The sequence below is a fragment of the Lynx canadensis genome, chromosome D3 (genome assembly GCF_007474595.2).
Source record: "Lynx canadensis isolate LIC74 chromosome D3, mLynCan4.pri.v2, whole genome shotgun sequence".
Classification (NCBI taxonomy): Eukaryota; Metazoa; Chordata; class Mammalia; order Carnivora; family Felidae; genus Lynx; species Lynx canadensis.
This window is the reverse complement of record NC_044314.2, coordinates 2,444,548-2,470,389: the sequence shown is the minus strand read 5'-3', so window position 1 is coordinate 2,470,389 and position 25,842 is coordinate 2,444,548. Positions and strand designations below refer to the sequence as shown.

Here is a 25,842-nt window from a genome sequence, read left to right as displayed (position 1 = left end):
ACCTGCCCCGGGGCGCTCTTCACGGTGCCCTTTTCCTGCTTCCCTTGGGGTGATCTTTCTTTCTCAGGTTTAATGACCCACCATCTCTTTTTTTTTTTTTTTTTTTTTTTTTAATGTTTATTTCTGAGACACAGACAGAGCAAGGGTGGGGGAGGGGGAGAGAGAGGGAGACACAGAATCTGAAGCAGGGTCCAGGCTCCGAGCTGTCAGCCCAGAGCCCGACGTGGGGCTCAAACTCACGGACTGTGAGATCATGACCCGATCCGAAGTCGGACGCTCAACCGACTGAGCCACCCAGGCACCCCATAATGACCGGCCGTCTTTATCCCTTCTGTGTAACCCTGCATTTCTGAAGCGGTTTCAAACTTCCATACGAGTTACAGGAAGGGCACGGACAGTACCGCCCTCACACCAACAGAGGGCTTCAGGCTCCCACCTACCCTGACCTTCGGGTCGGAACTGCGCCCCCTCTGGCCGTGGCTCCCATCACGGCGACATTTCTGAAAACCGGGCCGGTCGTGCAGGAGGCAGTCCCCCACTTTCTCCCCCAGCGTTTCTTCGTGGCGCACCTTTGGTCAAGACATCACAGATGTGATGCTGTGTTCTCGTGTGGCTTTTTAAAACTTACTTATTTTGAGAGAGAACGGGAGCACGAGGCGGGCAGAGAGAGGGAGCGAGAATCCCAAGCAGGCTCAGTACTGTCAGCACCGAGTCTGACACCGGCTTGAACTCAGGAACCGTGAGTCAAACACTTAACCAACGGAGCACACAGGCGCCCCATTATATTTTTTTAGTTTCAAAAACCTGTATTACATGTCCGTTAAGATGCCCCTGAAAGAATACTATCTTCAAAACATGTCTATCTGTGCATGAGTTTCACAATTCGTCAGTCTGAGGGTTGGGTCCAGAGGTGGAGAGGAGAGGGGTGGGTCCCGGCCGAGCAGGGCGGCTTCCCCGTTTGTTCTTGGGGGGATTCGCACGACACCGGGCCTGGGGCCCCTGGAGAAGGGCTCCCACAAGCATCCCAGAGTTGGGGGGCTTCCCTCGCTAACCCGCAGGCGTGCACGGTTTCTCATGGCTGAGGCACTAGGGAGTCCGGGATTTTAGTTAAAAGCAAAACAAAACCAAGTGAAAACTTTGGTTTATCTTTTGGAAACAGAACTTCTGTAACCCACAGCAGCTAACACACAAAATTTCCCAAACCCCTTATGGTTGTTGAGGTCTCTGTGTGGCAAGAAGTAATTTCTCAGAGTTTCTTCAGCTCACGTTAACAGGTGTTTACTCTGGTAAAACAACAAAGTGTAAATATACTTCAACAGGCTGTTCAGGGACAAATTGAAAATTCTTTGCCTTGTGAGTGAGCAAACCAGTGCCCTAACCATGACCTGTGTTCCACTTTCTCTTAACGGGAAAGCCGTCCGGTGATAACGCACTGACCGGCAGCTCAGCCCTGCTCAGGAAGCACTCTCACACGTCGCCTCCGAGACGCGACTTTTGCTCTGTTTGGCTCGCGGTCCGCAGACCAGAATAAAGATAAAGTAAGACACCCGTACAAATATCATTAAAAGTTTATTATTTTATTTCAATATTCAAGAACAGTGTGTACTTTCCATGAGACCCCCCCCCCCCCATCACAGCGCACGCTGACGGGGTGCATAGCCACGAAGAGAGATCACTCGGTCAGCAGTCGGCTCAAAGATGTCGAGTGTGTGTGTGTGTTGAGCAATTTGGAGGTTCTGTTTCTGGAATTTTGTACCTTTTTTCTACCCCCCCCCCACCCTCTCATCATTGAGGCTAGGTATTAATAGACACTACATTAAACCCACACCGAGCAGGAATTAGGACAGGATTACGCTCACTACTCCTCATCTGGGTTCTAAGGGGGCGGGGGTGCCGGTGTGGGGCTCTTTGGAAGGCCTGTGAGAGATACGCTAAAATCAAAAGGTGGGGTCAGTATGTTAGGAGGGGCGCACAGGAAAGGTCAGCTCGCGTTAGAAGAGACACAGCTCAGAGGAGCCCCCTCTCTGCTCGCACGTCCAGGTCAGCGATTCGGGAAGAGAACCCTCCGAAGCCTACCGACTACGCGCGTCTGTGTCTGGGATGCGGGTGGGCGGGATGCTACCCGTCCTCCCAGGGTTAGTGTCTGCTGTGTGCCGTGCCGTGGTAAGCATACCGCCGGTCACCTCCCGCAGTGACCAGGGTGACGCCGTGAGGCCACCCAGAAAACTCCTCTAGTCCCGCTCAGACCCTCCTGCTGGGCTCTGGGGGGAAACAGGCGGCTCGCGGGGGCCGCTCTGGCTCCCGCCGCGCCATCACCTAATGTCCAAGAAGACCCTGTTTCCTGTTGGGGCCGCAGCCCAGCCCAGGTTTGCCTCCCTGTTCCCCTCTCCGCCACGCCTGAATTCCGCCAGCCGGCCGTGGTGGGCAGCCGCCCCCGCAGGCGCCCCCTCTGCGCCCACCACATGGGACTCTCCACAGCTGCCCGCCCGCACTTCACATACCGAAGCCCCCTGTGCCGCTCCCGACTGCCTAACCCTGGAGGGAGAGTGAGTGTGTGTTAGGAGGTGAGCAAGGGCAGGGGAAGAAACCAAAGGAAGCTCGGATCAACAGTCCTCACCGCCCCGCACGTGTCTCTGTGTCCACAGCAGCGTCGCCACGGCAGTGCCCGGGAAGCCGAGGGATGCCGAGTCAGCAAAGCGAGTCCGAGGACGGAGGGCGAACTTGGAGGCGCGCCGTGCACCTGCACCACAGTGCGGCGGGGCCGCGTCGCAGGGGGATGAGAGTCCCAGGGCGTTTATCTTCAAACTCAGAGTCGCCGTTTAATTTTCTGTCTGCGTTTTCTCCATTTAGCTGATGGCCAGAAATTGCCAGTAAGATGCGGCGTGCCTGCCCCTACTGTGTGCACAACTCAACGGGCATTAGGCAAGGGGGGTTTGCTACAAGTAGGTAATTTATGTGAACAGTATTAAAATCTTAAGGCAGTTATATTAAGAAGCTGAGGACGGGATTCTATAACAACAACGAGGCAGGGCTTCAGCGTCTAGCCATGGGTGATCCGGAACGACTGTCTCTTCCTCCCTGAGAAAAGGAAACACGCAGTTAGGTGGCTCGTACGGGCAGCCTCGGGCACGCGTCCCGCTTGGGTGGAAGCCGGGCCACAAACCAGCCGATGCGGGCGCTAATGCGATTCTCAAGTGGGGAAGATTCTCAAGTGCCAAGTGCGATTCTCTTACACGGGGTAAACTCACTTGACCTCCTGCCCAGGACGCAGAGAGCCGGTGCCTCATGGAACGCTGCACTTCTGGGGGTGGAAAGCTCACCCACCCTGTTCCCGTGCACTGACTGAGCCCTATTTGCTCCAGCTGCACCGACTGAGCCCCGGTTGTCTCCAGCTAGAGATTCTGGGGTAATTGAGGCAGGTGTCTGCAAACAATAGGGACAGCTTCATCTTGGAAGAGATTTCAGTCCCGTGATCACACCTGCCGCTGTGCCCACCAGGCAAGGGCCAGACCCTGCAAAGTCATCCCCAGGAACAGTCCTGTTCGCGCTCTGCCCTGCCTCACCCATAAAACCAGCTGCCCAGAGGGGTCGTCCATAGACTCGAACACCAAGGTCTTAAAATCACGAATGGACGTATTTTCCGGACGAACGAAAACCCGAATTGGCGATCACCGAGGTGGCACACAGCTGTGCAGAGACCAGTGGCGGAGAGGGGAGCGTCAGCTCCCCAGGAGACGGGGCCATTTGTGGGTCCAGATGCCACTTAGATGGACCCGGGGGAAATGTACCTTTCTTTTGGCATTCACATATTTATTCAAGGTTTAGGCTCTTTGTCCTTGGATTCCCCTTTTCTTCTTGGATTATGAACGAACAATTAAGTCACCTCTCAAAGATTTCCTTGAGACTGTGAGCCCCCAGAAAGCAAGATATACATGAAACATGCTATTTGCCCAATGACACGTGCACTGAGCCCACCCTGACCTGTTCTAATCACACGTTTGCCACGTTGCCCGACGATATCAATAATGGGAGCGCTAAAGCCAAAAACGCCTTATAAACAGCACAGTCAACAGAGTGAGGTGACGGTTCTGATTTGTCAGGGTTTTACGTTTCAACTCACTTGTGGGATTTTATGTTCAGAAGTGAAAACGTTTATGGAATTCTAGCCTCTGAAGTATCTGAAGGAGTCACCGGAGGGGGCCTTTCTCCTACACCTGAGCCGGGTCCTAGGGGCCAGCCCCCCACCCGTGTGCCTGGCTCGCCTTTGACCACCGGCCCTCAGCGCTGCCCTCGGGAGGAGCCAGAACAAGTGCGCACTGGCTTCACCGTTCCCTAAATTCCCAAAAAACCCACCTGCAGGCGTCCCTGTACAGTGTGATTTATTCCCGAAAAGCAGCAGAACCACTGCTCTATAGAGCAAAGCCCGTCTGTGCTGAGATGGACCAAGTTCCCCACACCCCTCGCAAGACACCTGGCCTGAGGCCCCGTCTTCACTTCCCGATGGCTCCTTCTGAGATGGAGACAACGGTGGACATTTGGTTTTGTTTCCTGTTGTACCTACAGCTTACGGAGTGTCTCCCGTGAGCAAAATCCATTACATCTGTTTCCTCTGAGGAAAGAGAAAGCCGATCCCGGAGGCAGGGATTCTTAGCTTCCCCGTTTTACAGTCGGAGGAGCCAAAGCACAGAGACGTGGAGTTATTTCCCCAAAGTCAGTCAGCCAAAGGCGGAGTCAGGTTTAGAGCCAGCACCCCTGCTGCGTGGGTCTCACGCTTTTCTCTCTGTCGGGTTTTTAGCACGTTTGAACCGACTGATGTCCAGCGCTTGGTCGGCCCTGGGCTCGGCCGAGTGGATGAGGCTGGCCTCACTAGAAGAAGGCTGGCCCGAAGCTGAGTCGTGGGCTGGGAAGGAATAGAACCTGCCGGAAGGTCCTGCGCCCTCTCCCCACTTGTACCCCAGTGCAGGGAACTGTTTCAGCTGCGTATTTGGAAATAGCGAACTCCAATTACATTTTGATTCCATTCCCTGATGATTGGGAGAAATACAGTGCTCTCCACCCAGTGTCCAACCAACGAGGAAGGAAACAGCACCACCGTGACTACCGTGAGGTCTCCGCCATCCCCCCTCCACCCCTCCCCGAGCCCTTCTCACTTCTGGAGGGATCGTTTTTAATCTGTCACCGCACTGCGGTGGCTCTTTCAGCAGCATGTGACTGTAGTCGGCCAGTTCACGAACGTTTCATGTGGTAAAATCTGATCAAAGCCATATGAATTGAAATTTGAAGTTTCCCTGGGTCTGTACAGGAGTTTTAAAATTTCTAAACCACTTTGTACAAAAAGAAATTCGTAGGAAAAGTGCTGAACCTACAAAACCCAAATGGGCCTCAGGCTTGTGTTAGTCGTGAACCGTAAATGTGCAGGATAGACACGGGGCTCTCTCGGTGGGGCTGGTGACCGGGCTGGCACACAGGCACGTTCCTTAGACGGAGGTCCCCCTCGGCCTTCCCTGTCCCCCGGCCATTCTGTCCGCGGGATGAACAGTCACCACACCGGAAAGCACAGGAACTGCTTACCCCGAGTGGGTACGTCTGCATTTCTCCGACGAGGGGGAGGCCTTCCAATTGCACACTTCCGGGCTCCGACCCAACCCAGGGCGCTCTGGGGCAGGAAGCCTTGGGGGGAGCCCAGGAGCGGCATGGGCACCGTAGGCAATTCAGACGCAGGCGAGGGCACGCCTGGCCAGGCTCTGGGCACCTAGGAAGCGCTGCTCTCCCGGACGCGGCTCTGGGTTTGTACCCGGGGCCTCCACATGGTGCTTTTCCTCACCTTCTCGTCGCCACATCTCAGAACTGAGCAAAGGCATCGCGATGACCTCAGTTACTTGAATGTGCCGGGTAGGATTTGTCTTCTTAGATTTGCTTTAGAATTGACCTTGGGGAGAAGATCCTGCCTGCACTTTACCTGACATAAGACGACTTAGCAAGTCAGTTGGTGACCACTCACTTCACAGATTTGAGCCTTTTCCCGGATACGGCTGACTTTCCTCAACCACAGTCCTGCCTCCCCTCACCTCTGTGTGGGCCCAGCATCCGCCGAATCTGGACTCGCCGTGGCGGGGGGGGGGGGGGGGTTCCACACACACGCGCTCACTGGGCCGTTCCCGCCGCGTGTCCCGGCCACCTGGCACACCACTCATGCGACCCCACGATGGCTATTTGGGCCACACGCCAAATTATCCCGGCACAAATCGTAAAACCTCGGCGTATTACGAAGCCATCAGCAAGCTCACACAGGTCGGAGGCCTTGTGTCAACGGCGAGTCAGGTTGAGGAGCCTCGTGCTTGGCTGGCGGAGACCGAGCCCGAACCGGGCGTGACCTGGAGCTTGCGGGAAGCGTCGGTCCCGCCTTTCAGCCGCCCAATCTCTCGGGGCGACACCGCCGAGCCACGTACAGCAGGACCTTTTAATGTTAGATTAACTTGTTCACTGAGACCCCTCGCGTGGTCTGAGGACAGGTGGAGAGAGGCCGACCCCCTGTTCTCATCCGCGACCAAGAACACCGACAACGTGCAGTTTCCGTGGCGTGCACACACGCCTCCCCCAGAATGTGACCGCTGGCCTGAAGACACAAGGTGAGGAGGCCGTCATGTGGAATAAGAACCCGGGATGCTTTGTCTGCGATGGCTGGACGCCGCGGACGAGCGCGGACGGAGCAGGTGGGCCCGTGCTGGTGTCTGGGAACCAAGCCCAGGCCATCCCCCCCCTCCTTGGGGCGACCACGTCTTCCGTGTTCTACAGCAACGCTCGCTCACCTTTCTTTCACCCGAGAAAGATAAAAGAGATTTTTCACGATTTGTGGTTCTCTCGGCAGGGCGCTGCGGGCATCGTGGGGTTTTGCGCCTTTTCTGATGCCTTTCCTGCCGTGACACAGGAACCCTGTCTTTTACGTGCGGGCATCACACTTGTTCAGTTCGGACAAAGGGCGGACTGGGCCACCTTGCAAATACTCGCGGCTGGTTGTTCAGAACCGGCTCTGGCGCCATCAAGCAAGGAAGGGGACAGCCTCGTCTGGATTCAGAGTGGAAACCGGCTCGTGGTGCTACTCTAACGAGAGTGTGTGACCACACCGGCCAGAGAACGGTGCTCCCCGGGGCCTTCAGTCAGCCTGGAGACTGTCCTGCACTGCCCAGAGGGGCGATGCGTCCCCGCTGGGGCCGTCCCTCTCCTTTAACAGCTGCGGGCCCTCGAGTGCTGGCTCGGCCACCAAGACCCCGCATGGGTGCCGCGGACACCCCAGCCCCACTTTTACAGGTGTCTGCCAGACCCGCACGGCTGGCCCCTCGACGCGCACACGTAAAGTGTAGGTGTCATGGGACCCAGGTGACAAAGCCCTCGGGAGGTCAGAGGGCCCTCTGTGGGGGGAGCCCGTGCCTCACCCGCGGTCCTCCCCTCAGCCGGGAACCCCTGGTGTGAGGCCAGCCCCGCAGCCTGGTGGGGCTCGCTCCCTGGAGCCGTGAGCAGCTGTCTGGGGTGCGGAGGCCCGTGCCCCCCATGGGCCCTGCCCTGCCTCTTGCCCTGTAGCACCCCATCTTTTTCCGTCCCCACCACGAGAACCCGCTCCTCTGGGAGGCCGTGGATTCCTCTGTGCGGGGGACAGTCCCGGAACCCCCAACAACACGCGGCAATGCTCAACAAGTCCCTGAGCCCGACGAGAATTGTGTCCTATCCCAGGGGTGGGATGCCTGGGCAGCCTTGGGCCCCTGACTGTGGGCTCACGGCCTGCCCGCGCTGGGAGCAGCCCTGGGGGCGCAGACCAGTCACTTGTGCCCACCCCCGGGGACAGCGGCTGCCGTCAGGTGGGTCCCGTGGCCGAGGCCTCGGACGTCGCGCTCCCAGGCAGTTACAGCCTGTTCACGGCAATGTTCTTCCTGCCCTCCGGGACCGACAGTGAACCCGGGACGTGACCGTGAGCCACGACAGGGGCCGGGAATGAACAGAGGCCAGACGGGGCCCTCCCACAACCCAGGGGCAGGTGGAGGTCTGGATCCCAGCCCAGAGTGGGGGGCTGCGGGGCTCTCTGACCGCCTGCTGTCCTTACTCTGTCCTCCTCAAGTCCCGTCACCGGTGGTCCGGGGCCTTGCTGAGCTCAAGCGCTAACAGATGGTGGCCCCTGTGACTCCAGCATCCACATCAGCCAGTGCGGCTGACCCCCGTGTGGCCTCTGGGGGGCTCTGCCCGATGCAGTGACCTCCCTCTGTTCGCTCGGCTCCTACTCCTTCCCTTGGGCACGTGGGACCCTCTGCGTGTCCTCAGGCCCCCAAGGGAGCCCGGCCCCAGCCCAGGGCTTGCTCACATAAGCCTGGAGAAGGCCCGCTGAACTGGCCAGCCTGGCAAGCTACCCCGAGGGAGAGGCGGTGTGGAAAGGCTGCAGGCCGCCCAGGGTCCCCCACCCGCAGCCCCGACGCACCCCTGGCGTTAAGAGGGGCTACGTTACCAGTTGAAGATTTTGGAGAGCGTGCCCTGGGCGTCGGCCCCCTTGAATCCTTTGTGGGCTGCAGCTCGGCCCCCGTAGCCAAATCCCGGCTTCTGCCCCTCGGCTCCCTGCAAGAGACCAGACGGCTCTCAGGCGTCGCCTGCAGGGCCAGGCGGGGCACGGGGAGACCCCAGCACCGAGCACCCCCCGCTCCTCGCTGCAGCGCTGGCCCAGCCCCGGCCCCCGCGTGAGCAGCCGTGCACCCAAGTGCTGTCACTGAAAGACCAGATCCCTTCCTCACACCGTGTGGCTTTCAAGAGAAGTGCAGCGCGTCAAGCAAAAGCCTTCTCCCCCACGTCTGCGGAAGGGGGTGGCTCGTGTCCTGGAAAGGAGGCTGCGGGAGGGCCGGCACCTGTCCTGGGTGTGGGGAGGGGGTGGGCGGGGTCCCCGCCTGCTTCTTCGTGCAGACCCCTCACCCCTGCCCCCTCCCTGCTAGAGGCCCGGAGGGTGCAGAGCTTTGCACTTAGCACTCTGCAAAATTTTGAGGCTCAGACTTTTTTCTAAAGCAGAAAGCAAGATCCACATTCTCTGGCTTCGAGGAGGCTCTCCCAGGAAGCAGCACCCCTGGCCGCGGCTTGGGTCCCTGAGCGCCGATGTGTGGCACCAGGACCAGAGTCCTCCTGGCGGCCCTGGGATCTGGCCGGGGTCGTGAAGAAGGAAATGGGGCGGGGCCGGCCAGCAAGCCAGGCACCAGGGCGCAGCCTGGGCGGTCTCAGCTCTCCACTCCCTAGCTGTGTGACCTCGGGCAAGTGTCAAAACCTATCCGAGCCTCAGTTTCTCTTCTACAAAATGGGGATAAACGGCCCCCTCCTTATGGGGTGGTCAGGAGGCTCTGCTCTGTGAACAGAGCCTGTGGGCTCACGGTGTGTGTGTCATGAAGGGAGAAGCCAGCCCCTGCCTCCAGCCGCCAGCGGCCCCCTCACTCCTCACTTCCGAGGCTGTGGCACAGGGCAGTGGTCGCTGACAGCTGAAATGAAAGAATATCTGTGTCCCTACGACCACCTTGTTTTCCGACGTGCTTGACCTTCCTCTGCGATCACGGGGAGGGGCTGGGGCTCGGGGTGTGCAGACGTGGTGAGTGGGCATTCACGGTACACGCTCCAGCCTCAGGTGCGACACGGGGGCCAAGCAAGCCTCTGGGTGTCGGCGGAAGGTCGCCGGCAGCCCCCCGGCTCTGTCCTCGGCGGACAGGCCCCGAGATTTCACCGTCGTGCCAACAGGACGTGGGAGACTCCGTGCCCCGCCCCCCAGGAATCGAGTCGACGGGACAAAACCGTCTTCTGATGGAGCCCCCGGGACCCCGTGCCTCGGCCTACGGTCCTTTCGACTTTCACAAACGCGTTAGGGCTGGAGGGGACGGGGGAGCCATGCAATCTGTGTCTTGCTTTCAAAGGTGCTGGAGACGGGGTCAGCGCTGCCCCGGGGTCCAGACGTTTCCGCGGACATGCTCCCCGCACGGCCGCACACGGAGGGGCAGGCGGATGGCTAAAGCGTGCAGAGCCGAGCACAGACACGTGACGTGGCGGAAACCCGCACCCCACACGCCAGGGCTAAATCCTCCCGTCCCTGCGGCTTTTCCCCGAAAATGAAAGCTTGCGAGGACAAGATTCAAGCATAGGTTCTCAGATTAACAATCTGACTTTTCCTCCTTTCAAATTCTTGGTCACTTATGTCTTTGGGCAACCTAGAATTTACCGAGAAACACTCAGTGTAGTTTAGAAAGAGAACAGGGGACGCTCAGAAACTCCAAGCGGGAAGACAGTCCTGTGGCTCGAGAAAACGGACAAGCAAAGGAAAAACGTGGAAGCATCTTGCTTTGGAAAAAAGAGAAATTGAATACACGTTAGTAGGAGCCGGAAGGGAGATGTGGAGGGAAGGGAAGGTCCTCTCGGTCAGCTGTTGGGCCGAGTGTGCGGGGGACGCCCAGAGGGACAGAGGTCCTCTTGCCCCGGCCACTGTCTGCGAGAGTGCCCGGGAGGCCACGCCTAGAAAGTCGGGGGGCAGACCAAGGAGTTACGGGAACAAGAGTTCGTCCTTCCGTGTCGTCTGTCTCCTGCTGGCAGAGAAAGTCACACGTCAATCGGCTGCGGGGGTCAGCCCATGTGACGGTCCTACACCGTGTCACCTTTTTGGCAAATTGATTGGCTTAGGAAGAGGCTCAACTATATTCCTGTAAAATGGTGCAGCAAATATCTGCGTGTAATTCAACGTAAGAATGCATCGGACCGAGGCAAGCCGCTTCGTGGAACCCCCCTACCCCTGCGGGCCTCGCCCTCCCCCTCGCTCCCTCCTCCTTACTGGTCTTTCTTCCTTCTTCCCTTTCTCCTGCTTTCTTTTAAAATTTATCCATTTGTTTATATGATGCTTCTTAATTACGCACCAAGTAGAGGAGGGCTCTGTGCCAGAGAATCAGGATGTGTTTCCAGGATGGACATGACTCCCGGCCTGTAGGTTAGTGGCTTTTCTTCTATTTTATCCCGAAAATCACAACTCTTGTCAAGTAAGAACTCTACCCACCATGACTGCTGAGTGAACTCTGTGGGTTTGGCTAGACTCTACCAACAGCCATTCTAGGCTGGCACAGACACAAAGTTCACTGGTATCTGGAAGGTGGGTAAGCTGGCCGTTGGAAGTCTTCACTGACACTTTGTTCTTAGTATTCAAAAGCCTAAAATTCCTCAAAAAGACTTTTCCTGGATGGCTTGATACCTACGCTGTGGCTGTTACCACACCATAGTCAAACCCCACATCTTGTGGCTCAGTTAGGCTGTTGTGAGTGTGTAACCGAAGGCAGCGTCGTGTTTCCTCGATAAGGTGTCAACCCCGGGGGCGGGGCAGGGGTGGCCATGGAGGGTCCTCTGGCCGTGGGGCCTCCCTCGGCCAGCGCTGCGCGGACTCGTCTCCCATCCCCTGTGCTCCCATCCCTCCAGCACGGAGCCGCACCCTCCCGGGGAGGGGCTCAGGTCCAGCGTGGCAAGGGGGCAGCGGCCCAGCGCTGGGTTCCCCTCGGGAGAAGCAGGCGGCCCCCCGATGGCCGGGGCCAGCGGGCTTGAAGGGGAAGAAAGGGGACCGTCAGGCAAAGGAACGGAGCCCAGCGCAGGAGCTGGGTGGCTGTGAGAGCAGGAAGGAGAGGCAGCCGCGTGGACATGCGCGTGTCACCTACCCAGCTAAATCTGCTGAGGGACAGTCCTCGCCCCTGTGTGACAAGAGAGAGAAACAGACACTGTGATCAAGGCAGGAAAAAGTAAAGTCTTTGACAAACCAGAAACACCGATCGGGATCGTGCTGAGGGGGTGAATCAGTTTTAGGACACTTGCCGCTTCCCTGGGAGGTGGGGGGGGGGGGGGGGGCGGGGGGAGGGTCTGGGACCAGGTGGAGGGGGAGCGCGCTGGGGACCAGAAGCAACGAGTGACCGGCGGCCCCCGGGGCCTGTTCCGGCCGGGACCACGTGGTGCACATTCCGGGTGAAGCTGTGAGTCCGGCCCTCTTCTGGGTACGTTTAGGGATTCCGGGGAAGGCCTACGCACCGTGATAATTAACGACAACACGCGGAGGTCTTACCTTTCCTTGCGACGGAGGAGGTGTGCGCGGCGTCACCTACAAAGACAGGCAGACCGGTGAGCGGGCCGGGAGCCTCCCTCCCTCCCGTGTCCCCACCTTCCTGCTCCCGGGGACCTCCTGTCTGCTGGGGGGCCCCCCCGGGTCTAACAAGTCACCCGCTGGCTGCCTGCCCGCCCCGCCCCCTTCCCGTCCTAGTTCAGTGTCAGGGAATGGGAACGGGAGCAGCTCGGCAGGCAGGAGCCAGCCCTCCCGGGGCACGCCTGCTGCACGCGGGTGGAGACGGTGAGCCTCCTTCCCCACGGTCCTTTCCCGGGTGGGAGGTGAAGCGTCCCCCACTCTTCAGGGCTTCAGACGGCGCGCTCTCAGGTCTGCGGCTCCTAAAACTCGCTTGCAAAACACCGTCTTACAATGCCTGCTGCAGAAACGCTCAGGGTCAGAAGTGCGTGGTTTCGCTTCTGTTTTCAAACCTGCATTTGTCAGGGGCCCCTGGCCGGCTCAGTCGGCAGAACGTGCGACACGGATCCCTGTGGGTTCGAGCCCCGCGTCGGGCTCTGCGGACGCACGCGTGATGTCGTTTTCCCCCCCAAAACCCTGACGGCCACTCATGTTTTATCTCTTTGGTCTTGCTGTCCCCGTGGTTTGGCAAAGCCTGTGTCTTTAAACTAAGCATCTCGGGGCGCCTGGGTGGCGCAGTCGGTTAAGCGTCCGACTTCAGCCAGGTCACGATCTTGCGGTCTGTGGGTTCGAGCCCCGCGTCGGGCTCTGCGGACGCACGCGTGATGTCGTTTTCCCCCCAAACCCTGACGGCCACTCATGTTTTTATCTCTTTGGTCTTGCTGTCCCCGTGGTTTGGCAAAGCCTGTGTCTTTAAACTAAGCATCTCGGGGCGCCTGGGTGGCGCAGTCGGTTAAGCGTCCGACTTCAGCCAGGTCACGATCTTGCGGTCTGTGGGTTCGAGCCCCGCGTCGGGCTCTGGGCTGATGGCTCAGAGCCTGGAGCCTGTTTCCGATTCTGTGTCTCCCTCTCTCTCTGCCCCTCCCGCGTTCATGCTCTGTCTCTCTCTGTCCCAAAAATAAATAAAACGTTGAAAAAAAAAAAAAATTAAACTAAGCATCTCGTAGCCCTGTAGTCTTAAAAGGAGTGAGTTCTGCGCTAGAACCCAAAATTCCAGTGAGTGGCAGAGACGGCCTGCCCCTCGTGATGAGGCCCAACTCTCACGGCCGGCCTCTCCCCGAGGAGGAGGGAGGCATCGCTGGGGATGTAGTCACGCCCCTTGTGGATTAGAGCTCAGGGGCCTCTGGGGACATACTCAGAGCCCCTGGAGGGTGCGGTGGCCAGCCCTCCCTGCCCCCTGGGCTGGCACTTACGATGTTCTTGAAGAAGTGCACTACGGGTTCTCGTCTTGGGGCCGGCCGTGCTGAGACTTCTGGGGCAGGGAGCCATAGTGGGCAGTTCTCGCCGCGTGATGTCCATCCTGAAAGAGAGAGTATGGTGACCTCAGGCCGGGTTCCACCTGTCGGGCCTCCCTGGAAAGCTGCCTCTCTCCTCCTCTGGGCATCTAGATTCTGTTAAAAAATTTTTTAAACATTTTTTATTTTATGTTTTGAGAGAAAAAGAGAGAGACAGAGAGAGAGAGAGAGAGCAGGAGAGGGGCAGAGATAGAGGGAGACGCAGAATCCGAAGCAGGCTCCAGGCTCCGAGCCGTCAGTCACAGAGCCCGACGCGGGGCTCGAACCAACGAATGCGAGATCATGACCTGAGCCGAAGTCGGACGCTCAACCGACTGAGCCCCCAGGCGCCCCTAGATTCTGTTTAGACCAGGACCTCACACTGGGAAGTGCTGACCCGCAGGGGACACTCCCGGGCATCAGGGTACCAGGAGCATCACGGGTGTCAGGCTGCAATGTTCGGGGCTGCGTCTCCATCACCGAGCCAGGCCTGGCTCCCCAGAGGTCACATACACGCCGCACAGGGGGGCGGAGCCACCCACGACGGACACGGGCCAAGCCGGCGTTCATTCCCCAAGCTGCTGGCGTGGGTAAAAGAAATACTCTGGAATTTTGGATCGGACCGCCACTAACAGCAGAAGACCAGCCTGTCTTGGCTCCGGGGTGGCTGCATCGCGTGAACTAGCGTCTGTTTCCCTTCGCGTGTCAGGTCACAGGGTCCCTGGGCCGCCGCCCCGTTTGGACGGTCACTGTCTGGAGCAGAGGGAAGGGCCCGTGGGGAGTGACGCCCAGGGCTTCCCCAGTCGGCGAGTGCTGCTGGACGACACCGGACGGTGGCACCGACAGGGGAGGGGGAGGGGGGGGGGTCCGCCGAGCAGCAGCTGCCAGTGACCCCACGGCCGAGTATTGGCCGCCTGTGCCACCAGCAGGAGACACGGCTCACCCCAGCAGCGTCAGCATACCCGGGGCTTCCTCCGGCTCGCCCAGACACAGAACAGGGCGAAGAAGGTTCCGAGGAGTCGGCTCCAGACGGGCCCTACACCCGCGACGGGGACTTCCGTTAAAGCAAGTCAGACAAATGCGCTGGCGTCACTGGGGGCGCCGCCCCTGTCCGCTCTGTGCCTGTTGCACGAGATGACGCTTTCTTAGGAGACACGTGTCACCAGGACGGCTGCAGCCGGCTTCTGCAGAATGCAATGCCTTTGAGGGGCCTCCTGTGAGCGGCGCCAGCTGCACCCCCGACCGGGGTGGCTGGAGTGACAGGTGCCCTGTCCCCGGCACCTCGTTCCGGTGACATCTGAGGCTGTCCCCAGACGCCCCCTTCCCCGCCTCAGAGCACCGGGCCTGAAAACCCCGGGGTCGCCCTGGCCTCCGGGAACAAGTCCTGTACGTCTCCCTTTCACATCTCTTGAATCCCTTCCCCTCCCCCGCTACTGACATTGAAACAAGAGCTGTGAGCTTCTCCTCTGATTCCTCCCTTGGCAGCCCAGACACACCTGTGAACCCTTCCCTCCACTACCCACCCCCGCTCTCCCTCCACTCCCCACCCCTGCTCTGCCTCACCAAATACGGCGTCTTCTCTCTGGCTGGACATCTCACTGTGCTGTGGACAAGGTGTCCTGTGCCCTGCCGGCCTGAGCAGACTGCTTAGGTCGCTTTCCATACAGAGCCTCACACAAAGAATTGATCTTAAGTCACTAGGAGGATGGTCTGGGAATCACACGCTTCTTTTGTTACATGCCCAGTGAAGACTGACGTTGAACTTGGGGCTCCGGGCTGTAAATTGTCAGCTGCACAAGTACTCTGAGGTAGTCACACAGTTACGACTACATTGATATATTTTTAGTGGCCTGGTTCTAAATGACATTTAGCGAGTCATATTTCTATATACTAAGCAAAGAAACAGTTAAAGAGGAAAATTTGAAAACACTACCAAGTGTAATATCATCAAAGAAACAAAAAGTTATGTACGAATCTAGAAAAGCAAGGATAGGATCCCTCTGCTCAACACCAGGGAAGGCTGGAGGAAGAAAGCAAAGGAGGCTTGGGTGAGCAGAGAGATGTACCATATTCATGGATGGGAAGACTCAACATGGTCAAGATGTCAATTCTCCCCAGGTTGCTCCACAGATTTAATGCGCTTCCAGTCAAAGTCCCAGCGGGGTTTTCTTTAGATGTAGACAAACTGTTTCTATAACTATACAGAAATGCAAAGGAACCAAAAAAGCCAAAAAAATTGCGGAAGAGAAGAATAAAGTTCGAGGAGGCACATCACTTGATTTTAAGATTTCTATACAGTAATAGTAATCAAGGGAGTGTGGTGTTAGAGGAGAGAGAGACACATAGATCAGTGGAACTCTACCGCATCCAGAAATAGCCCCCCCCACCCCCGCCAAATATGATCAGTTGATTTTTGAGAAAGGTACAAGACCATTCAACGGAGAAAAGACAGTCTTTTCAACAAAATGTTATTGGGGCAACAGCTTCTCCATGCCCCCCAAATGAACCTCAATCCCAAATCACACCTATAAAAAAGTTAACTCAAAATGGATTCTAGATCTTTATCTATAATGTCAACCTATAAAATTTCAGAAGAAAACTAGTTCTTAGACCCAACACGCAAAGAACGGCCCATAAAAAACGCTGACAAACCAGACTTGATCAACATTTAGAACTGTTGTTTTGCAAAAGACACCATTAAGAGAATGAAAAGTCATGCTACAGGCTGGAGAAAACACTGGCAAACCGCACATCTGACAAAGGACTTGAAAGCAGAACATACCAGCGTATGTTAAGTCAGTGGTTAAAAAAAATAACCCAGCTAAAAATGGTGGACAAAATATGGAATTGACACCGCAGGAACCAGGATGGGTGGGGGGCCGATAAGCATGTGAAAAGATCCCCAACATCATTAGCCATTAGGAAAATGCAAATCAAAGCCATGGGGCGATACGGCTACACACGTATTACAACGGGGAGAATTAAAAGTACTCACAACACTAAGTGTTGGCGGGGATACGGAACAACAAACGGTCTTGCATTGCTGGCAAGATTGCAAAAACGGTGCGGTCACTCCGTAAAACCATTTGGCAGTTTCTTATAAAGTTAACCATCTACTTCCCCTATGATCCTGCTTTGAGTGGTAAAGGAAAAAAAAAATATTTTTGGAAGTGATTTTTTTTCCTAGTATGGGTCACCATTTTGAGGGGAAAAAGTAATTTAAGTCTTAACTGCAAACTTACGTTCATGAGAAAACGTGTCCACAAATGTTTCTTCGCAGCTCAATTCATAATCCCTAAATCTGCAAACAACCCAAATGTTCATCAGTGGGAGAAAGGACAAACAAAATGGTGCATCCATCCAGGGGAACACCACTCCCGCCATAAAAGAGAACAAACTTTGGATGCCTGCGACAGCTCAGAGGTATCGCAGCGCTGAGCAAAAGACGCCATTCTAGAAAAGATTTCCTTCCGTGTGATCTCATTTATGTGACATTCTTCTAACGATCAAACCACAGCGAGGTGAGCAGGGCGGCCCGTGGCAGGCCGGGATGGGGGAGGGGACGGGTGTGGCGTGGGTACGACTGGACGCAGTTGGGACTGTCCTGGGGTGCTGTGGCCTCACAGCAGCTACACAAAAGCCCACCTGGCTGAAAATTCGCAGAACTGGACGTGGCCAACGAGCGTCACTGTGGGTTAGTATCTAAACGAGAGGAGACCCGTCTAGCGGGGCCATCACGACCAGCCCGGCGTTGATGGCTACACGTTGCCCCTCCTTGCTGGGTGCCTGGTCCCAGAGTCTGGCCTTCCCTCCACATGCAGCATCTCATTTCCAGGCCCGAGCTCTTGCTCCCACGGCCGCCCTTGCCGCGAAAGCCTTCACCTTCCACGTGTGTCTGTCTCCTGAGCAACGCGGTCCCTTGAGGCTGCAAGACCTCACGTGCTGTCGGACTGTTCTTTCTCCGTCGGCATCTTACCCATTCGGCTGGATCTCAACTTTGTGGCCTCGGCAGGGAGCACGCCGCGGGGGTCGGGGAGGCCCTGGCACCAAGGCCTGTGTGATTCGAGCAAGCCGCAGCGTGCGCTGGGGCTTTGATTTGTTTGCTCACATGAGAAGCCAGACGCACTGAGGGTCTTCCTCCTAGAACATTACCACCGGCCCCTGAAGGGCAGCCACGGAAGGAAAATCGTTCTCCATGGGAGGTTTATACTCAGGGCGTTTCCTAAGACGCTAGACCTCGTGTTCAGCCTCCTTATTTTGGATCACTAACTAAAGATCTTCTGCGGTGGGACAGGAAGAAACGCCGAGAAACACACCCTGGTTGTCATGGTGATGATGCCCTCACGCAGCGGTGGGGGGGGGTGCCAGCTATATCTGAGCCACCCGTCACATATGTCTCTAGTTGTGGTCAAATGTACGTGAAATTTACCACCTTTGCCAGTTTTGAGGGCGCAGTGCAGTGGGTCCTGCAGAAGCTTCTACTGCCCAAGCTGAGACCCCGTGCTCATTAGACACTAAGTCCCCTCCCCAGCCCCCGGCACTCGCCCTCTACTCTCTGTCACCACGAACATGACTGTTCTCGGTATCTCATCCGATTTGCCCTGCTACGTCTGGCTTCCTTCACTCAACATCGCGCCCTCAAGGCTCACCCACGTTGTCGCTAGGGTCAGAATTTCCTTCCGAAACTTTCAAGGATAACGCTCTATCGCACGGACACGCCGCATTTAGTTTATCTGTTCACCCGTTGGCCGGCACTTGGGTTGCTCCCACCTTTTGGCCGCTGGTCCGACCAGATCTGGCGAGGCTGATGTGGTCTGGCCACATTTCCGTGGCCTCCGACACCTGGCAGAAGGGACGCCCAGACCCAAACTCCCCCCACCTCCACAGCGCGAAGTGCAGCTGCCTGGCAGGGGGTCTGAGCTCGAGTAGGGTGCGCACCGTGACGAAGGCCTGTGGGCTCTGCTGGGACGAGGGGCCCACCCGCGGCTGGAGCGCTGTCTGGGCTGTGAGGCCGAGGCCCTCGAAGCCCTGTCCTGGCCCTGCTCAGGTCGTGGTCAGAGCACGGCACCTTTGTCCACAGAGCAGCGGGAGCCCCTGGGAGCCCTGTGGAGTCACTTGAAAGATAGCGGGGTTTGGTTATTCGTCATATTTTAGTCTGTGGGGAGCCTTAGCCCTCACCGTGAACAAGGGGACCTGTTCGCTGGGGCAGGACGGACGGGGAGGATGCTAGGTCTGCAGGAAAGAGGGGCAGCTCCCCGGGGCACGAGGGTGACCTGTTGGCCCCACGGTCCAGCTGGGGCCAGGCCGGGCAAGGGTGTGAAGGGCGGGGGCCAGGCGGCGGCCGCCGAGAGTCCCTTGTGGAAACCCTCCGAGTCTCGGGCCGGTGACTTGTCCCGGTTTCCTCCCTCAGTCCCGCTGGCCCACTGGGCCGGGGCTCCCTAACAGGGGAACGGTTTTTGTCATTTAGTTTTCAAGACACACAGTAATTCTCTGATGAAGAACTTTTGTGTTCACTAAGGTTGAAAAGAAAAGGAGGCCAAACTGTTAACATTTTCCAGTTATTTCTCAAGACTGTGTCCTCGCCCGCGTCTATCCCGTCCCGGGAGCTCGTTTCCTCCGTAGGAGGTTAGCGGGCAAAGGAGGGCGTTCGAAGGTGGGCCACGGGCCGTGGGTGAGGGGCAGGGCAGAGGCTCCCCGTCGGCTGAGGGCCGAGACGCGGAGACGGAGGCCGTGGGAGTCCCACCCCACGTCCACAGGTCTACACCCCAGGCTAGGCCATCTCAACACGGTATCCCCGAAGCATGTGCCGCTGGACATTTTGGACAAGCGAAATTCGAAAAAAGAATCTACTGAAAGCATTTCGGCTAACGGGCAAAATAACGCACACTCATATAAAGAAGTCAAAATTTGAAAGGTTGCAGAAGAAATTCTACCACTTAAGGATGACCCTCGTTTCTCAGTTTGGTGAAACTATGTTCAGACCTGGCTTAACGCGCCTAAACACAGCCGCGTGTAGGTGCCCTGAAACGCGGTCTCAGAATGCACGGGTGCTACTGTGTTCCTTTTTTTTTTTTTTTTTTTTGGCATCATGACCAATAACACAGCAACTCCTTGATGGCAAATAACGTCATGCTGAGAAGTTTTAAACACCGTGGGAGGGAAGCCAGGGGACAAAGAGCAACCATTTCATAAATTTTGGGGGTAAACTGCTTTTTCCACTAACCTCTGTCATCGTGTTGCTTTTGAAAAACAAACAGGATTTTCCCCCCACTTGGGATAATGTCTGTCACCAGCAGGGGAGCTCATGTACTGGCTTCCAGGCCCCTTCCGCGTTCCGTCCAGACCTCGGGAAGGGATTTTTAACTGTTTTCCAATTAGCCAGGGAGCTGGGAGTTCTTAAACTGACAAGTAATAACAGGAGATTAGTTTCCACCTGACACATCTGAAGATCAATGCACATCAGGTGGGGTAAAGATTCGTTCCTTTGAATGCAGCGCCCGGCTCCCGAAAACACGGAGAAGACATTAGTCTACACCACGTTTGCATTTGGATTTGATTAGAGACAAACTGATGGGAGTCATTCCCTCTCAGAAGAAAATGGTGTATCTTGAAAAAAATTAATATCACCGTGCCTGGGGTTTTGTGGTTAGGGAAAAAAAGTTCTGGTTCTTTCTTTTCTGAGAGAGGAATTTAAAGTCGAGGGAGTCAGCCATCAGCATGTCAAGGAAGGGAATCATAGTGAATCCGTGTCTCCTGGTGGTCTGTGTGCTCGGCGCTCACGGGGCCTGGGCCCCGAGATGCACCTGTGTGTCCCCTGTTGCACCAGGCACAGCCCAGGGAGATTCGGGTCCCCCCTCTCATGGGCCGGGCGGGGCCTCTCACGGCTGGCCTTTCTCTTCTGGACGGGGGGTGTTGCATGAGTGCAAAGGCGGAGCCGAGACAGTAGTGACAAATCACTAGATGCACGCGCACACGTGAAGACAGCTAGAAGATCACCCACGTGTAGACCAAGGGCTTTGATTAGCCACGTGGTCGATGAGGAGCCCGTGTGAGGATCTGATCTTGCCGGGGCTTTACAGCCCAAACTTCACATTCTGGTGCGTCCAGCCCCTGTCCCTGACGGTCAAGAGTGTTCACAACCATGCGACGACTCGGGATATGTTACATTATTAGACCGTCTTTCAAATATCATTAAGCGTGGCCCGGCTTCCTGCGGATCACACGCGTTGACTAACGCTACATTCGGTCCCTCCGCCGTTTACTCTGTCGTGTGCTAGTTCGGGGGACGTTGGCCCTTGGAACCCAGTGCGGACCTGACAGTGCGTGTGGCTGGTATCAGCTCCGTCTCTCCTACATGACGGACAAGAAATGAGCTCGCTGCTCCTCACACCGGGCTCTCTCCCCTCAAGCCCCGGTTGGTGCCGAGACCTCCGACGTGCTCCCGGTCTGGCCCGTCAGCCGGCTCGCTGGTGTTCAGCAAACATCGGAGCCTGTGAAGAGAAGCCCGGAGCCACCGGAGACCCCTCGCAGCGGCCTCACTCTGTGCTACGGCCCCTGACGTCCGGCGACGGTAACGGCAGGGACGCTTTTCTTGCTGGCACTTTCCCCATTACGTAAGTCACGCAAGTTCCAGGAGTTTCTCCATGTGTCCCCCAAAGGATTCGATTTAAAAAGGGAATTAAGAGAGCGATGTACTTGCTTTCAAATACATGGCGTATGATTCTTACGTTCACCCTCGTTGTTTCTGGACCAAGAATGTTGCACGGCACCCTCTGAACCAGCCACTCCATTTAACAGGTGTGACGACCGGTACCCGAGCGGAAAAGGCGCATGCCGGCCCGTCTCCTAACTTGGGAGTCCGGGGCCCGTGCCCGTGGGGTCGACGTGGGACAGAGGCTGATGCTCCCGACCTAACACTCCTCACGGGCTAGCCGGACGCCCCAAGGGAAAGGTAAGAAAGAAGAATAAATTTTTAAAACCTGGAGGTTTATTTGGTTTATTTTTGTTTAAGTTAGGAGACTTACCTTACGTTAAGCTGTGGAGGTACGATGGGCTAGAAACAGAAATGTTCTCGTGTATAAGGAAATTAGTGCGTGTGATGGAGACAGTTAGAGGTGTCAGCTAATGCCCGGAGCACTGGGGACCCGTGCCCTCCGCTCGTCCCTCCAAAATTGGTTCCTGCTTGTTTTGGCGACCGTGATGGCTGGGGACAAGGAGAGCAAGTCTGGTCGATGAAGCGGGATGTCTCTGCTTCGTTGTCGGTGTAAAGGCTGCGGTTCTCTGCACCGAAAGCTAGAAGCCAGTTTGCTCCCACTGTCCAGGGGAAGTTATGGCTCCACGCGAATGACGGTCTCATCCGCGTCATTCTGTTTTGTTCCTGTCACTGAAACCAGCCCACCAACCAGCCGTCCAACAGACAAACATATCTTGGATACTTACTCGTGTAGCGGACAGGGTCGACAACATGGAGCGCTGCCCATACCCACGGCGTGGCAGGGAGGACACTTACCGTTTGGGAGGTTTCCCCAGACATCTGAGAGGGCGGGAGTGAAGGAATGTGCCCTTTGCTTTTTACCCCCAGAGAAATCTTTGCTTCTGTGGCGGTCTCGGAAAACTCAGATCCGGGGAGCCGCGTGGTTAATCCCTTTCCCCTGTTTGGAGCCACGGACTGTAATGGTGTCATTATTGTTCTGAGCAAGACTTGGAATCAACACAATGGTTTTCTCTTGTGAAAGTGGTCATGAGTCCTAATACGCTCTTGCATACGATGTACTTTATACTTAGGAACCGCGAACAGTTTACTACGAAACCTGGATACTTTTCTGCCCCTTCTCTCTCTCGTACTTCACGCTTCTTCCACGGCGTGTACAAACCCTTTACGTCCACAAACAATCTTGCTTAAATGGTTTATCCTCCTGGAAGACTTCCTGAAGACTCCATGCCTGAACAGCCTCCTCTTTCTAGCCAAGACTCTTCCATATACCTGCCCGGCCACACCTATTTCCTACCGTAAAACTGGCCTGTCCCGCCCCCCCCCCCCACCCCATCCTGTTGACCTCGGGGAGGTAAGGACCGTGGCATCTTCCTGTCCCCACCGTGGCCACTGGCCCAGGTGCCGACCCAGGTGCCACTGAGGTAAGTGTTGTCGAATCCAGCGTGTGCACCAAGGGGCATAAGTTTGGGGACAAAATGACAGGTCCGACCAAGAGGTCACCTTCGTCCCTTCCAGAGCGGGTCCCGGTGTGTGGGGCGGAATCCCCAGAGGCGTTGCTCTGATCCACACATCCCAGACTCCCACGGCCCCCGGGGGTTCCCAGAAACCACCGATGGACACGAGGTTCTCCTACAGCCCGTTGGGCCTTGCTCACTAGTTCTGTTCACGTACGTTTTCCAGAGGAAGCAATGATGCCATTTTGTCCAGACTTCTGCCGTGCCTCGGGAGACAGGGTTAGTTTTCGTTTCCGTTTCCGTTGTTGGCAAAGTCAAGGCATTTTAGATTTTGTAAACTGAGAGAGTTCTTTTCCGTCCGGATGATATGTGCAAGGTGCCCTGTGCAAGTTTAAGAATATGTTTGCTCCTGGATTGCTGACTGGAGTGAGTTTAATTAAAGCTGCGGCTTCTTCCTTTGGCGAGAGAGAGCTGTGCAGTGGCAGCGGATGTCTTTTCTCTATTTCTGGAGGACTTTACAGGCAGACCTTTGATCCAGATGGAAATTCTAGGTTACCTGGCGGTTGTCCCGAAGCGGCCTTCTCCGCGGACACTGGGAAGTCAGAGCGCCGGCCGGTGCGGGCTGCTGGCAGGAGAGTGGTGTGGGGTTTGTGCCATTCCTGGCGTTCAGGAGGGACTGTCTCTTTGTCCCGTGATCGGAGGGACCAGCTCCAAGGTCGGCAGAGAATGAAGCTGTGGGAAACTACCCCCCGCCCGCCTCCCCTGCGGGGACGGCTCTCCCTCCCTTGGCCGGTGGTGCGGGGCCGAGGCCAGAACCAGGATCTCCGGGAAATGAACTGAAATGCGAGCCTGAGGCCGTCACCCTGGGCGCAGAGAGACGCGGCCAGCCTAGTGTCGCGGCCCGCGGTGCCTGGTGCTCAACCCCCTCATCCTGGGAAGTGGGTGCCTTGGAGGGGAGGGCGACGGAGGTGGACCAGGGGTGCCCGTCGGGGCGGGAAGCGGTTCCCAAGTTGGGGAGAAATGGTGGAGAGTTTGCCGCCCTCCTGGGCTCTGTCTCCCATCAGCGAGCTGGTGCCCCCGGCGCCTCACGGGCGCTTTAGTGAGGAGTCCGCGTGGGAGCGCGTCTGCGAGGACCAGCGTGTCGTCTCCACCTTGTCACGGGCAGCCCCCCCCCCCCCCCCCGCCCACTTGCTGCAGGAAACCGGGGACGGCTCATAGAGGAAGGAACCGGTGGTCTTCCCCGCAGGAAAGCTCCGTGCCGCACAGCCGGGGCAGCGGGCGCTGACCAGAGCCGGAGTCGGGCTCAGCTCCGGTCTCTGCCGCTTCCCTGCTGGCTCCTCCAAAGCGGTGGGAGGCAGGGTCGGAGGTCGGCCCGCACCGCTCTGACTTCTGCCCCTTGCAGACGCACATGCTGAATGACCTCGGTGTGTCCCGCGTGCACGGTAGACTCTTCCTGGCAGGAGCATCAGGCTAGCTTCCCGGGGGACGGAAGCCAAAGCAATTTCCCTGGACGTCTTTCCTGGGCTTGGAACCCAGTTGTCTTCGTGCGCAGGTTGTGCACAAGCGTGTTCGGAGCTGCGGGGTCTGGACAGTCTTCTTCGGAAGGAAAAGGCAAGTTGCAAGACGCTTTCCGGCAAGTAAGGGCCGTGGGCCCCAAGGCGGCTTCGGTGGGCAGAACGGACCGCCGGCGCCCTCTGGGGCGAGGACATCCAGGTGGCCTGCGTGCCCCCCCCCCCAGGGGCTTGGTGGGCTCCCGGTCTCCACGGCTAGACCTCCAGCGCCCGCCCAAGGTGCAGCCGTCGAAATCATTCGACTCTGTCCGAGCCGTCTGTCTGGCGACGATGAAGAAATCGGACTCAGGAAACGCCAAGGAGGAGCACGAGGGAATCTCTGGAGGCCTCCCCGTGTGCGTGACGAGGGTTCTGTTGCTAACAAGCCTAGCGCACAGAAGTCATGCCCTGATGGCTGCCGCCTCAGCAAGACTGGAGTCACCACGTGCGGCTACAGGCATCCCCGAACACCGCCACACCGTCGTCCTGAAAGGAACATGCGCGATCCGTCACCTGACACTCTTATTTTGGTCGAGAAACTGGGGTCTGAGGGCAGAAACCGGTGAGCCCGAGGCCAGAGCCGGTGAGCGGCAGAGGGGGCCTGCGGCTGCCGGGGCACCGCGTGTCCCTCCCGGGCAGCTCAGGCCTCGCGCGGCCGAGGGGCAGGGCTCCCGGGCTGGGGCGGCACGTTCGCCCCTACTATCTCGCTCCGTTAGCACGGGATCCGCACGGTGTGGGCAGCGCTCGTGGCTGCTTTCGCTGTTGTTGATGCTTTAAGGTGAGGACGGGAGCCCGGTGGTCAAATCAGAGCCACAGCCCGTGTGTCTGATTCGCGCTCGGCGCTTTCCCGCAGCGCGAAGTCTTTGGTCCCTTAAACCTGTTGCGCGTGGTGGCCACCCCTCACCCTCTCCGGCCCCAGCGAGGCCCGAGGGAACGGGAGCTGGAGAGCAAGCAAGAGTGTGTGCCGTCCCCTTGCCGCCCCTCGCTCGTCCCGGGGCCCACGTGGCGGCCACACGCGGGGCGCTGGCTGGGGGACCAGGTGTCCCGCGTAAGGCTCGGCACACCCACAGCACCCTCCGGCTCTGGGCGTCTCCCGCCCCTCTTTCGTCCACAGGCCCTTGCTTCATGCAGTGATGCCAAGATGGGGACCCTGTGCAGGGCGAGGTGGCCGGCTGGGCAGAGCGGGACCCCCAGGAGAACAGGATTTGCTGTTCTCCTCCACCGGTGTGCTCCCTGCTCCTCTCTTGGAATTCTTGCCTTTCCGACTTGCTTTTGGGTTCCCGAATACGATGCCCTCCTCGTCAGCTTGTAGCTCCCCCCCTCGCCTGCCGTGGTCACGCTCCTCCCTGGAAAAGTGGAGCTCTGTATTCCTAGAACAGCTGTCGAGTCTCCTGGAATCCAAGAACTCCTGGTGGGGAGTTGGCTCTCGAAGGCCGGGGGCAACGCTGGGACCGATCTGCCCTTGGATGGGTTACCTCTGATTTCATGGCGGTTTTCCTAGGCTTTCCTATCTTTCTTGGTGTATTTGCAGAGAGGCAGAGAGATCGACCATGACAGAGAGAGAGAGAGAGAAGGAAGAGTATTC

At 57.4% G+C, this 25,842-nt stretch overlaps 1 protein-coding gene across 1 annotated transcript in view; it reads right to left on the bottom strand.

Moving 5' to 3' along the window:
• Positions 1 to 1,556: 1,556 nt before the first annotated feature.
• LOC115528667 (myelin basic protein) overlaps positions 1,557 to 25,842 on the bottom strand; it is a 116,467-nt gene continuing 92,181 nt past the window's right edge. Inside the window, 5 exon segments of the mRNA XM_030336957.1 lie at positions 1,557 to 3,078; positions 8,492 to 8,598; positions 12,092 to 12,127; positions 13,459 to 13,481; positions 13,484 to 13,565. Of these exon segments, the coding sequence (XP_030192817.1) occupies positions 2,988 to 3,078; positions 8,492 to 8,598; positions 12,092 to 12,127; positions 13,459 to 13,481; positions 13,484 to 13,565 (339 nt within the window). The 3' untranslated portion in view covers positions 1,557 to 2,987.